The sequence below is a fragment of the Catharus ustulatus genome, chromosome 3, assembly GCF_009819885.2.
Source record: "Catharus ustulatus isolate bCatUst1 chromosome 3, bCatUst1.pri.v2, whole genome shotgun sequence".
Lineage (NCBI taxonomy): Eukaryota > Metazoa > Chordata > Aves > Passeriformes > Turdidae > Catharus > Catharus ustulatus.
The window spans coordinates 88,430,429-88,443,324 of NC_046223.1; the positions used below are offsets into that span (position 1 = coordinate 88,430,429).

The following is a 12,896-nucleotide window of genomic DNA, read 5'->3' on the forward strand; positions in this document are numbered from 1 at the left end:
CTTAATACTGCCTCAAATAAATTGGCAATACTAAGCAGTCTCAAAGGCAAAGGAAATGCCACAGCTTATAGACAACAAAAGATGGTTTGGCACCTGACTCTTCCATTCCTTCACAAAAGCTTCTGGTATTCTTTCTAAGCCCTGGATGCTCTCTGTTTTTCCTTCACATGCCACATTCCCCTTTGTTATAGCTTCAAGTGACTTCCATGTACTGCTCTTTCTCCAGCTCCTTATAGACTCCTTTCACGCCCTATGGGTACCATTGGACGCTACAATGGAAATATTTGCGTGGCGGAATAAGGCACTCAGGTGTGTCATGACTTGGGCAAACTTCTTGTGAAATCAAATTGGCATTTCACCTTTTTTGTTTTTTAATGGAAAGAGGTTTCATGTGACAATCCTGGTGCTGATGTGTTAGGTGCACAATTGTGCTGGACCACAAAGGTCCCTGAGTGTGTCTTTCTCTTGAAGGGTGAAAAAACGGTATCATCAAAGCTTCAGTCCCTTAGGCATCAAAATTAGACATTATTCATGGCAAACTGTTCTTGTATGTGATCCAGCCCCACCCTTTCTAACAATAGATTTAAAACTGTAAACTACATTAACACTGAAATTACCAATACCAGGAATGTGATTTACAGCAAATTGGGATGAAGGGGACAGTTCATTACCAGGTTATTTCTCCAGACACTGATCAGGCGGCAGAGATTGTTGCATTTCCTGTATACCACACTTTAAAAACTCTGGATATTTAGGGTGTTATTAACCAGAATATCAATAATCTAGAGAAGATGAAACCTTCCAAATGGGTTGTCTAAGAACAATCTAGCATACCTTTCCATACATTCATGAATTTTGACTGCAGTTCCTATCAGGACCTTCTGTCTTTTTACTACCTTTTCCTTGATCTTTGCATGCATACGGGTTTATTTTCTCTCTCTCTTTTTACATCTGGGTGAACAAAGATGAGTAAATGTCTTTGCGTGTCCAAGCGTATGTAATAGTCCCTTTGGAAAGGGAACACTTTATCAATAACAACAGAACAAGAAAAGACCTTGCTTAATAACACCTATGTGTATGCCTTGGAGGTTAGAATCTAAGCAAAGAAAACCCTTTTAGATAACCTGTTTTATTCAGAAAAAAACAATGGGACTTCACCAGACAGGCTTCTGAGGTCACCTGATGAGTAAATCTGTAAGAAATAGAGATGCCTTATTTATAGGACAGGGATTCCCTCCTTTTCAGAGCTTCTAGTCTTAACACTGTATCAGGGCCACCAGTTTTCTCACACCTCCTGGAACATATAATTCATTCCCCTGCCTGGCTTTGCTGAACTCATATTTTCTGTATCTCCTTGCCCTCATGCTGGTGAAAGAAGCAGCCTTTAATTTGCACTCTTGGCTCCTTTATATTCGGCTGGCTCCAGAGGTTCCGCCCTCAGAGCCCACCAGGACACACGTCTGTCCAGCCTCCACCTCCTTCCCCTGGAAAGATTAAAACCAGCCCAGCAGACTGCACCTCCCTCTCTGCTGGGTCCTGGTGGGGCAGGAGCAGCTGCCTGCACCCACTGCTGCACTGCTCTGTCGGACTAATGAGAGGGAAGCAGGCAGTGTGACGATATACCCCGCGTATTCACATGAGAGAAGTGAAGAAATCCAGCAGTGAAGATGAAAAGCCACTGGTAAGAGAACAAGTGGGATTTAGAGACATCTGTAAATAAGAGATTAGAACAGTGAAAGCTGTCCTTGCCAGCATTATAGGAGGGGACTACAATAGAAAGAGTTTTATTGACATGTTTTATTATAAGGCAAAAAATAAAATGTTGTCATGTAAAGAAATTATCTTGTCAAAGAGATTGTCTTGTCAAATCTGTTAGCAAATCCTTAACTGGTATTTTATATGTTTAATATGCATGGCTTGGAGGAGAAATTTAATAATAAAACCTGTCAGAAACTATAGATTCACACAGGAGTTTTCTTTCTGCTTACAGGAAAATTACAGCTTTCTGTTACCTGTGTAGTTTTCTGTGGTCTTTCACCTCAGCCACCATCCAGCACCAATCAAGTAAGGAGACAGATTCTATCTACATTTTATCTTTGTGTAATTTTGAATGTGAAAAGAATTATTATTCCCTGTTTATTCAAAACTAAATTCCTCTGTAACTAGAAATCACACAAAGCTGTCTATGTGCATTTATGTATGGATGGATAGAAGGATATATGTGAAAAACAGGGGAGAAGCAAGAGCTCGGTGTATTGCTATAAATTTGTCATTAGATGTATTTTTAAGGTAAGGATTAAAATCTGGATGTAGATGGTAAATACAGGACACAAACCTTCCCTGTCTTTCAATGCTTCTAGTTAGATATTCTTCTGCTACATGTGGCAATAAATGGGTTCTACTTTATTTGCTGGGCATAAATGTAAATAGCTGGATGTCAGCCATATGTCTCATCAAAGAATATAGAATGAGGTCTTTTCTAAGGTGTAACATGTCAAGCTGAATGTTCTCTTTAAGCCTATGTTGTCAGAAGGAAACCCACATTTAGGGTTGAGCCTTTGCAGCACACAAGAGGCTCTCTGTAGGTTAGAAATATTTCTCCTTCCAGCTTCCACTCTTCATTCTTCCCTACCGACACTCTGCTAACATTTTCCAGATTGACTTGGTACTGTACTTGTACATGGCTCTTCAACTCTTCAAATAAATGCTTACTTTTCCTTCCTTCTATCTTAATTCTGGGTATCTTGTAGGTCTTATGGTCATGACAAGGTTTCTTGACAAATAATATTCTGAAAAATTGGATTTTTAGATTTAGTTTCTTCAAACAAATTTCTTCTACGTTTTCATCTGGGTAAACAGAAAAGGTCTGTAAGGTCTTCCTGCCACAACCGTGCATTTCATGAATATTCATTTTCTGATAAAATCTGGCACAGAGAAAAGTGGGAAAGTTTGGAATACCAGAGAGGATGGAAAAGATGCCAGCTGATTCACAACAACTTCTTTAGTTGGCATGAGGTTTGTTTAAGTTTCCTTGGGAGTAGACTGTTGATTTAGGTAACTGGCCTATTTTTTTTTTTTTAAGTTTGCTTGAACCACAAAAAAATTACAACTCAAAACCTTCTTATATAACAGGCCTTCTTAAACTATTACTATTTCTCAACAACTCTGCAAGAGAAGATTTATTATAATACTCTTATTTAAAGGTTTGAATAAAAAAACAAATAGCATATCAAATTACCAGTTTTAATTTGGAGCTCTCTAGAAAAAGATTATTTTCTTATACCTCTTACTTACTGAGTACAGTTTAAATTACTGTATACCTCTAATTATTATTATTTACAGCTCTGTTTAATTAATAATAATCTTACTGTTGCTTCAGTTAATTTTGTAAGGTCATCTGTGGCAATGTGTAGGCACATGGTTAGTAAATTCACTTTTTTTTTTTTCAGGACTACCTGCTATTCTGGGTGCCAGTCACAGAATTGATATCTGCCCAACAATCAGGATTGGCCAAGATGACTTACCAGGCAAGTAGTATCCTGACTTTTTCAGGAAAAAGCTGTCGTTCAAGAAATTTATCAGGTTATATTCAGCTCTGTGACAGCACAATTCTCAAATTAATATGAAAGCTACATTATGGATACATATTTTTTCTTCTTGCAGGCTTTGACCTGATTTCTCAGTTTCAAATAGAAAAAGCTGCTTCCCAAGGAATTATTGAAAGAGTAGTGGGATCCACTTCTCTTCAAGTAGCTTATAAATTGGGACCCAATGTAGACTTCAGGATACCAACCAGGTAATACCTTCCTCATTTAAAATTTTGCAATCTTATTTTTTTAAGTGGTAGGTCTCCCCTAATTTGAGAAGTTTTCAGAAGGAGAAGGAGGAATTGAACTTTTTAAAAACTATTATTGCCAACACCAGATCAGGCTGATTCTGTAGCAGCAATTTCAGGGACTTCCATTTTCCTCTAACCAGATATTGCTCAGAGTGCCTCAAGATTTGCTGATACTAAGGGATTCAAGTCTAGAAAGTAATGTCAGAAGTTGCTGATGACTTGAAATAAGGAGGCAAAGAAAATTTAATAGGAGAAGGAAGAAAATTTCTTTAAAATATTGATACAAAGAGATCTTTCTGATCATGTGAGGATTGCAGAGACGAGGTAGGATATCAACTCACTGATTCTGAGGCAAGAGAGATTTTCATTGTGTGTGTGTTTTAGGTAACAGGTATATGAATGTTCCTGGCTGAGTTATGGTCACTTAATCTATAAAAGTTGAAAAACTATTATTTACAGTGAATTTGTGATAGAAGTCAGGATTTAGGAATCTAATTATGTTTGTGCTTTACAGGCCAGACTTGCTGCTGGTGAATGAAAAGAGACAGTACACCAGGGTAGAGATGTCTTTACCAAATTTAGGCAAGTCTGGGTTCTGTTCCAGCACCTTACATAATTAAGATTTCCTCAATTTACCAATTATGTGGCTCAACATTTAACTGGACTACTGTTTCAGCTAGGAATAATTGGATTGTGAAGCATTTCTGTCTTAGTCCACCTAATACTAACAACTTTTCTTGCTGCAATCCTCCCTGGTTGCTACCTTCATAGCCACCAGATTAAGCTACTCTAGAGTTTTTTTGGTTACATTAGGGTCATAGCTACTTTCAGTCCCAGACACAAATCAGGGCTGCTAATGCATGAATGTCAGTCCAAACACAGACAGCAAATTGGATCATCACTTAACTAAAAGTTGAAGATTCTCAGATAAAAGCAGCAATATTTTCACTTTTGAGATCGTTTAGACTTATTGCTATAGATAGTTCTAGTGAAATATGTGCTTGATATACACAAGTTACCCCTGAATAACCCTGTGTCAACTGCTGACATGTTTGGCTATGTCTGAGCTGGCTCCTGCCATTGGGGTCGTTGGCCCAGGAAATGGATTTCAGGTTTGGGTCCCGACTGTACTCCTATGCCTCAGTGTGCCCCTCCTCCGCACAGAGGCCGAGTTATTTTACAGCGTGGCCTTCCCAGAGGAAGGGGAGGGAAGGAGAGGAAGGAAGGGAGGGCAGGGCAGAGCCACCCGGCCCGCCCCGGCTGCCGGAGCTGTCCCGGCCCGCGGTGCTGAAACGGCGCTCTAACCGGGACTCACACTTTTCTCTGCTTTGCATACTTGCCCAGCAGTAAATCCCAGAATGAACCGAAATTATTGCACGCAAGTCATAACTTAGCTTCTCCCATCATCCAAACAAAGTCCCTTTGGCCAGTGCTTCTTGTGTAGTAAACGCCGCTGAAGGATCAATACAGTGGTGTGTGTACTACACACCATGGAATAGTGTGATGCAATAACTGCGTGCAACTGCCATGACAGAGAGCTGTTTTTACTAGACATGGTGAAACCATTTTTCAATTTAAGGTATGTACATGTGGTAGGTGTCCACCAGTTAGTAAGCAGAAAATTAATCCTGCTTATTTTGATAATAACTGTGTTTATTTTTAATGGAAACCTTAAATATATTGTCATGAATAAATATGTTCATGACTTTTATATGCGGAAAAGGGGCTGAATATCTTTGTGCATTGGATGTAATCTTAAACCTTTGACTTCACAAATGCAACTGTCATAATGCACACACACAAAACCCCCAAACAAAATAGGAAGCTACTTTATAAAGCTTTATCAGTAAATTTGAAATATCTAGAAAACTTCAAAGTCCCATTTTCTGTCTTTTTTGTTTTTTTCCCCCGTTGGGAATATTGCTTTTCTGTGAAGCAGTGCTCCTCAAGTGCATGTGCTTGAAGGTCTGGCTTTTCTACATTTAGCCACGAAAGCTCTTCAGGTGCTTTTGCTTTCACATTGTGAGTAAGCTATCCCACCCAGATATTGATGATGATGCTGAAACAGAAAAGACAAAATGCAGCTAGGAAGCTAATTAGGTCATAAGAGAATTAATTAGATCACAAGTGGGAGTTTCTGAAGAATAAAGATCAGCTGAGGGTAATGAGTCCTAACAAATGGCTTCTGGTTAATGACTTAAGACAGATGCTTTTAGAGTGCTGAACTAAGTTTTATTGTTATTGCTTGTTGAATTGCTGCCAAGTAGTGTCTGCCAGGTCAGCTGTGATTCTAGGCAGCCTCAGGAGATGCAGACATGAGTGTCTCCAGATTGATCAAAAGAACCCTCAACCCAGGGCACATGATACTGCAGTATCACGAGAATGGCCACAGCCATTTCCACAGCCACCTCCAGTGGGTCGTGTTAAAACTTCTAAAATCTTTATTTAGCAAGGACCAAGTTAAGTCAGTGACCAATAGAGCTTAAGTAAGAAATTAGCTCAAAACCCCACAAATTTAGTAAAATAAGCAGTTAGTCTACAGAATTCAAGCAGGTATATAGCTGACTCAACATACTCTTCCACTCCTGATGAATTCTGGGGTCAGTGGGATAGGTCAGGACTTCCCTCACCATAGTCAGAGGACTTATCTTGGTTGCATTGAAGCCTGGGTAGGGCTTAACTTTGAAATCTCAAAGAAATCTTCCTGGTAAGTATCCAAAATACAGGATAAGTGAGAGTCTTAGGTATTTACAAAAAAGATTAAAAGAAATAATAGTGTTTCAGAAGTTCCTCTAGATGAACTACAAATGTTTCAAACTACCCATCCTCCAGTACTTAAATTTAGGCAAATATTCAAATATCTGATAGTAATGGACCTAACCTCATATACATAAAATGGCTAAAACAGTCAATAATAGTACTAGTGTACATGGAAAGCTGGACTGTGATTCTTTCTTACAAAATGAAGAAAAACTCAAATTAAATAAAAAGATCTGATGGCTTATATTCCTAACAATTTTAAGTGGACAGGAAATAGATCAGGAACAAAACTGGGTTTTGGTCTTTACATATGTTTCCATACAAATTATTTCTTTGTGCCTTTACCTGAATCTAAACTTATAATTGCTTGGTTCCCTTCCATAAATCAGTGGAATTAGAAACAACTACATTAAAAATAACTTCCAGAAATCATTTGAATGCTTATACAGCTACCAGCTGTTCAATACAGTTAAGAGTCCATCATCCTTCACTCAGTAGTGAGATGGAGGAATAACTTCTCAACAATTGTTTATTTAAATAGCATGCTAATTTGCCACGGTTTCCAAATATTTAGCATTTTAAGTTGCTGACTTCAGAAGGATTTTGCCTGTATAAGGGTTACGAGCTTTGGAAAGAAATGTGTTCTGAAATACAGTTAAACCACCAAAGGATCATTACTGTGGGAGTAGCTGAAAGGAGACTGTCTCTGCTTTGCTTGTAGAATTATAGGTATAAGTCTTACAGTAACAGTCCCCTGCAGAGTACCTTTCTGGTGATGGGTCATGCTTCACTGTGTTGAGTCACGTTACTGATACTGAATCTTTAGTCTAAAGGCAGTTCTGATTGGTATTAATATTTTTTAAAAATGTGAATACATATCCATGTTTGTGCACTGAATTTCTTATCATTAGTGTTTGATATACATTTCTTATAATTGAGCTCTCTTACCAACATCAGAAGCTCTTTCATTATTTCTCTTCTTTGCATATCTTCTGAAAAATTCAACACATATCTTTCCTGTTTTAATGTCTGCAAAGAGGAGGACCCATATAATGTCTTGAAGAGTACCAAGTCTATAGGTAAATACAGTGCAAAGAATTAGTTTTCCAATCTGGTATAAACAATCCTCCAATCTAAAAGTATGTTCATGTACTAGGGTTTTTTAAAATTTCTTTTGTTGTGGTTTTTTGGCAGTATAGTTGTGTCAGCTGAGGTCAGATAAGAATGCATGTGATAGTTTATCGAGCATTGCCATGACATCAAAACTTAGCACTGCAGAGAAATGCTGAAAACCTCTTCACAGAGGATCTGGGGTTAGTTCTTTTTGGAGCAGTGTGTCAGACATCCTGGAGACATCAAACTTGAAAGAGAAAGTTCAGTGTCACAAGGAGGCTTTTTAAAGATCACCTAACAATACCACCTTCAGTGTGGTAGTAGAAAAACCAGCTTTTCTGCAAGAGCAAATGAGATTCAGCAAGCAACTGAAGAGGTAAATGACCCAGCTGAGCTAAAGTTTTAGCAATTGAAGAGATATAGAGGAAGGACACAAAAGGCCATAAAGGATGTGCTGAACTGGATCAGAAGCTTAGTAAGACTGAAGGTATGTCTAGAGAGGGAGAAAAATTATCTTCCTGGACCAGAAAAGAAGATATATGCTTATTTTGTCAGCCAGAAACCAAACACAGAGAGGGATAAGGGACAGTAAATACTGCAAAGTGTTCAGAATCAAGGAAAATCCACAATATCCACATTCAGTTGACATTTGCATCTGAAAATAATGACAAAACACAACAAGTTAGATAAAGTCCTATCAAAGCAAACCAGGCGAGGCAGACTTCATCCTCAGTAAAGAGACAATACAGAGAAAAGCTCTGAAAGATTAAAGAGACTGGCAAGGAACCTCCTCTTCCAACTTTGTATGCCTTCACACCTTTTATAATGAGCTAAATTTTGCAGCTAAACATTCCCCATCCTTGTACCCCAGCTCTCAGGTGTTTGCAAAAACTTGTGGAAAAAAGGAGAAACAGCAGCAAGGCAGGTACTTGTAAGGTGAAGCTGCAGCTGCTGCCAGGCTTGCTGTGTCCTCACTGAAATCTGCTGCGGCTGTGCTGCTGCCTGCTGGAACACAGCTGCACTACAGCTTAGAACACTACAAACTAGGGAGATTGCTTTGGGAAGTACTCGCTTCCTAAACCAGTAGTCATCAAGCATATGGAATAAGAGCTGACTTACACAATTTCCCCCCCGCCCCACAGCCTAAATCCTGAGATTCACTATTGCCATCTAAATAACTGCTGAGATGGAGTTAATCTGAAACCCAAAAATCATCTTTGTTCAAAATGTCTACTTGCTTGAGAAGTTATTCTAATGAAACTGGGACAAAACTGCTCTACATATCTTCACACCTAAGAAATTTATTCAAGCATTCTTCAATGTGGGTAGATGGCAAATAATGTACTGATGTCAACTGGGTATGACACTAGAGTTTTATGATCCACAGAAAAAAATATGGAAAGACCTATTTCTTAAATATTATACTGGGTTCAGAGTCACATTGGAAATAAAAAATGACACTCCGCACAGTGACACAGCCACTGTTACCTGCATTTCCAATGCTCACCTTACAGGAGCTGCTGAAGTATGAGATGTCTTACATACGGCAAATCTGTTCCCTGCTACTTGTAGTCTTGTGGTTGAATGTCACAGGAGATAATACACTTTGAGTGTGGATTCTCACCATATATTTGTCAACTATTTCTGCTGAAGTGATAGCTTATACCTTAACAAAAGGATTATTGGCAAGCTGAACAAAAAAAAAAAAATCCACTTACAAGACACATTCTTATGTCTTCAAAATCAAATCAGGTCTGCACTTTCTCCCTGGTCATTGTAAAGTCAAACTATGTTGATTGATTTTATAAGTTTAATAGTGGGAAATAGGATAACTGTAGGCTATAACTCTTATAACTATAGTAGGAGTTAGCTGTTGCTCCATCCATTAATCTTAGGATTACCATAAAAATTGAAAAACATTGGAAGAACCCACATCACAGCTAAGGCAAGACAGATAGGGCTGGTAACACCATCAGCCCTTTCATTCATGTTTCTTACCAGTCTTCAGCCACAAACTCCACATATTTTCATCTTCAGTCCTTATTCTCATACAATTCTGAACTCAACACCTTTTCTTATAAAATACTGTCTCTTTCTCATAAGCCTCTCTGTCAGTTCTGTACAACTCTGTCTCCTCATTTTATAGGCTTCTCTGTTAATTCTGACTCCTTTCTCTTATTGGCACCTTGTACTGATTTCTTTACCTACAAGCAGTTTCACGTATGTTTGGTTCCTTCTTTCTTTCCGCATGGCTAGCTATCCCTGTCCCAGCCACCTAATCCTGGACTGTCCCACATACAACATCACCTTACCTGTGCTTCACACAACCACATGTCCCTTGGTGCCTCTCAGCACAACCAGCAGCTTTCTAATCTCTCTGTATCTCTATCTTCAAGTACCTATGTATGGTGGAAGGCTGACCTACTCCTTTATATCCTGTAGACTGATTGGCTGTTCACAGATGTTTCTTCTTTGGTAATCAGTACTGCTGCAAGCTATCAGGGAAGATACCCTCCTGCACTACCCTAGCTCCCCACACCCACACTTCTGAACCAGTTCTTTTGCCATTAGTAACACCTTGTTTTGGGGCTCAGCATCCAGAAGCACATGGACACAAGAATGGCTGAGATATGTTTCCACTGAGTAATGCTTTCTCTGAGTAATGGAGCTCTTCAGAGCACCTACAGAATGAATCTACTCTATTTTAATCCTATACAGTGCCATATATTCCAACGGATTGCCTGATGAGTATTCCTTTCTAACTACTTTTCGGATGACTGGGGCCACACTTCAGAAATACTGGACTATTTGGCAGATTCAGGATTCTTCAGGAAAAGAACAAGTTGGAGTGAATCTCAATGGTCAAGTGAAAAGTGTTGAGTTTTCTTATAAAGGAGCAGACAGAAAACACCAAACGGCATCATTTTTGCATTTGCCTTTCTTGTTTGACTCCCAATGGCACAAGCTTATGATAATTGTAGAAGCAAACAGTGTCACGCTTTTTATTGACTGTATTAAAATAGAATCCTTAAACATAAAACCAAAAGGGAAAATCAACACCGATGGCTTTGCTGTGCTTGGAAAACTTAAAAATAATCCCCAAATTTCAGTTCCGGTAAGTTTAAAAATATTTTATTTCTTAAAAAAGGGTTTTACATTAAATATGGAAAACATTTGTTTTGTGGAATGCATGTTTAAATTATTTCTGAAAGCAGAAATGGCAGAAAATAACTCCTTGGCAGGTAAGTACTAGCTGTGTTTTTCAAATTTTTCATTTATACCTTGTAAGTAAAGAGATGACCCAGGTTAGTCTAAATTTCAATAATGAAAATTCTTAGACATCCCTATACTTACTACAACTTCAAAGTGAAAGAGTGAAGTGAGACGAAATTTTGAACTCTATCTCTCACATGGTTTGCAATAAAATGTGGGCACAGGTTAACCAGTGTTGGGTAAATCTGAAAGGAAAAATATTGGAACAGAAGAAGCATCTCATGTTTTATCATTTTTGTGTGTTTAGTTGCAGTATTGCACTGGTCTGAAATCAGTTTTACATGAGAATGCCAGCAGAAAGCTGCCCTGTGTGTCTGAAGGGATCTGGCTAGCATGCTGCTGTAGATGTGGATTAGGAAATTTCAATAACTGAGAAGTTATACTAAGTTAGACACAGGGTCATCCCTTTAAAAACAAGGAGGGTTCCTTTGCCTGTTGAAATAATGATTTTAAATGGCAGCTGAAATGAGGAGAGAGATGTGGTATCAAGTTCACCTTGGCCTTCTGTTGGTACTCTGACTGACCTTTGGGCGGGGTTAAAGAAAGGAAGAAAAGCAGAAGAGCAACTTGGAATCTTCTTTCCCCTCCAGCCTGTTTTGCAGAGACTTGCTCTTTTCAGCAAGGTGTACAAAGGAGCAGCATTGATCACCCAGGGCTCTTCAGGCATTTGGTGGGGAAAAGTGTCTGGCATTAAGTTCTGCCTTGCCTGTGTTTAAGACTGTACATCTTTAGGCACCAGTGTGGAGCTATGGCAATTATAGGACAACCTCCTTTAAGGATGAAGGAACAAAATGGAATGAAGTAATTTTTATAATTCATCATCTATAATGCAAAATATTTGTTTAAAACTTTAGCATGCTTCTGGGAAGATTCGGTGAAACAAAAGTGAAATCTTTGCAGGAGTTAGGTTTTAAAACAAGGGTATGATGCACATTTCTTGACAAAAAGAATAATACTGGAACAAATTGTCAGGGAAGAAAGAAAGTAACCATGATATTATATTCTTAAACTGAGTTTGGCTGTCTAAAAATATACTTTATTTTAGACAGAACTGACTTAGGACTCATTAGATTGAATTGCATGGCCTGTGCTGGGAACCCCAAAACGGCAACGATAGTGATTCAACCTGACATTACAGTAATGTAGATTTAGGAAACCCCATATCCTCTGAAATTATGATAAAGGAATTATATAGTCAGATGGACTAGTTAGTAATTTTAAAGTGTCTATTTATATTGCAGAATTTTCTAGTTTATCCTATGGACTTTATTTCTCTTTACATTGACTAAATAAATCTGTGTTTGGGGCTACTCTAGTCTTTAAATTGCTTGGCTATAAGTTTAAATATCTCAACAGTCTTGGTTATTTAATATGCCCTAGGCATAGCTTTTAATTTACACCCAGGCATTGTTAAAGTATATTACTTCCAGTGGTAGAATTTTAAAAGGATATAAATTATGTGTTTCTTATCCTTTTTTGCAGCATTCTGGTGAGGGCCCTATTTATCTTGCAAAATAGGTCAGCTTCTCAGAGGTGCACTGAAATACATACAATTTTAGAAGGAATTCTTTATTGCTTGTTATTACTGTGACTGCCTAGGAAAATAATAGATACATTAGAAACTGCATCTTGCCTTTCTGCCTTTACAAAATTTATTCCAGGATTTCTGAAATGCTTTACAGAAGGTGACTTTTTACACAGATTAACAGCTGCATTTTATCTTTTCTTTTTTTAAGATAAAAGTATCTAAAATTTTTATCTTTTTTATCTAAAAGTAGTTAATATAATCCATTATAAACTTCGAGCAGTATGAGTGAGATTCAACATAATTTCAAAACTGAAAAGGAATTTACTTCCTAAATTACATGTTTTTTACAGGAAAAACATTATTACTAGGGGAACTAATTTCTTA

The 12,896-nt window shown here is 38.1% G+C and overlaps 1 protein-coding gene across 1 annotated transcript in view; it reads left to right on the top strand.

Moving 5' to 3' along the window:
* Window positions 1–1,528: 1,528 nt before the first annotated feature.
* COL9A1 (collagen type IX alpha 1 chain) overlaps window positions 1,529–12,896 on the top strand; it is a 63,494-nt gene continuing 52,126 nt past the window's right edge. Inside the window, exons 1-5 of the mRNA XM_033054948.2 lie at window positions 1,529–1,681; window positions 1,991–2,064; window positions 3,450–3,527; window positions 3,664–3,796; window positions 10,430–10,826. Of these exons, the coding sequence (XP_032910839.1) occupies window positions 1,668–1,681; window positions 1,991–2,064; window positions 3,450–3,527; window positions 3,664–3,796; window positions 10,430–10,826 (696 nt within the window). The 5' untranslated portion in view covers window positions 1,529–1,667. The remainder of the gene's footprint in view (window positions 1,682–1,990; window positions 2,065–3,449; window positions 3,528–3,663; window positions 3,797–10,429; window positions 10,827–12,896) is intronic.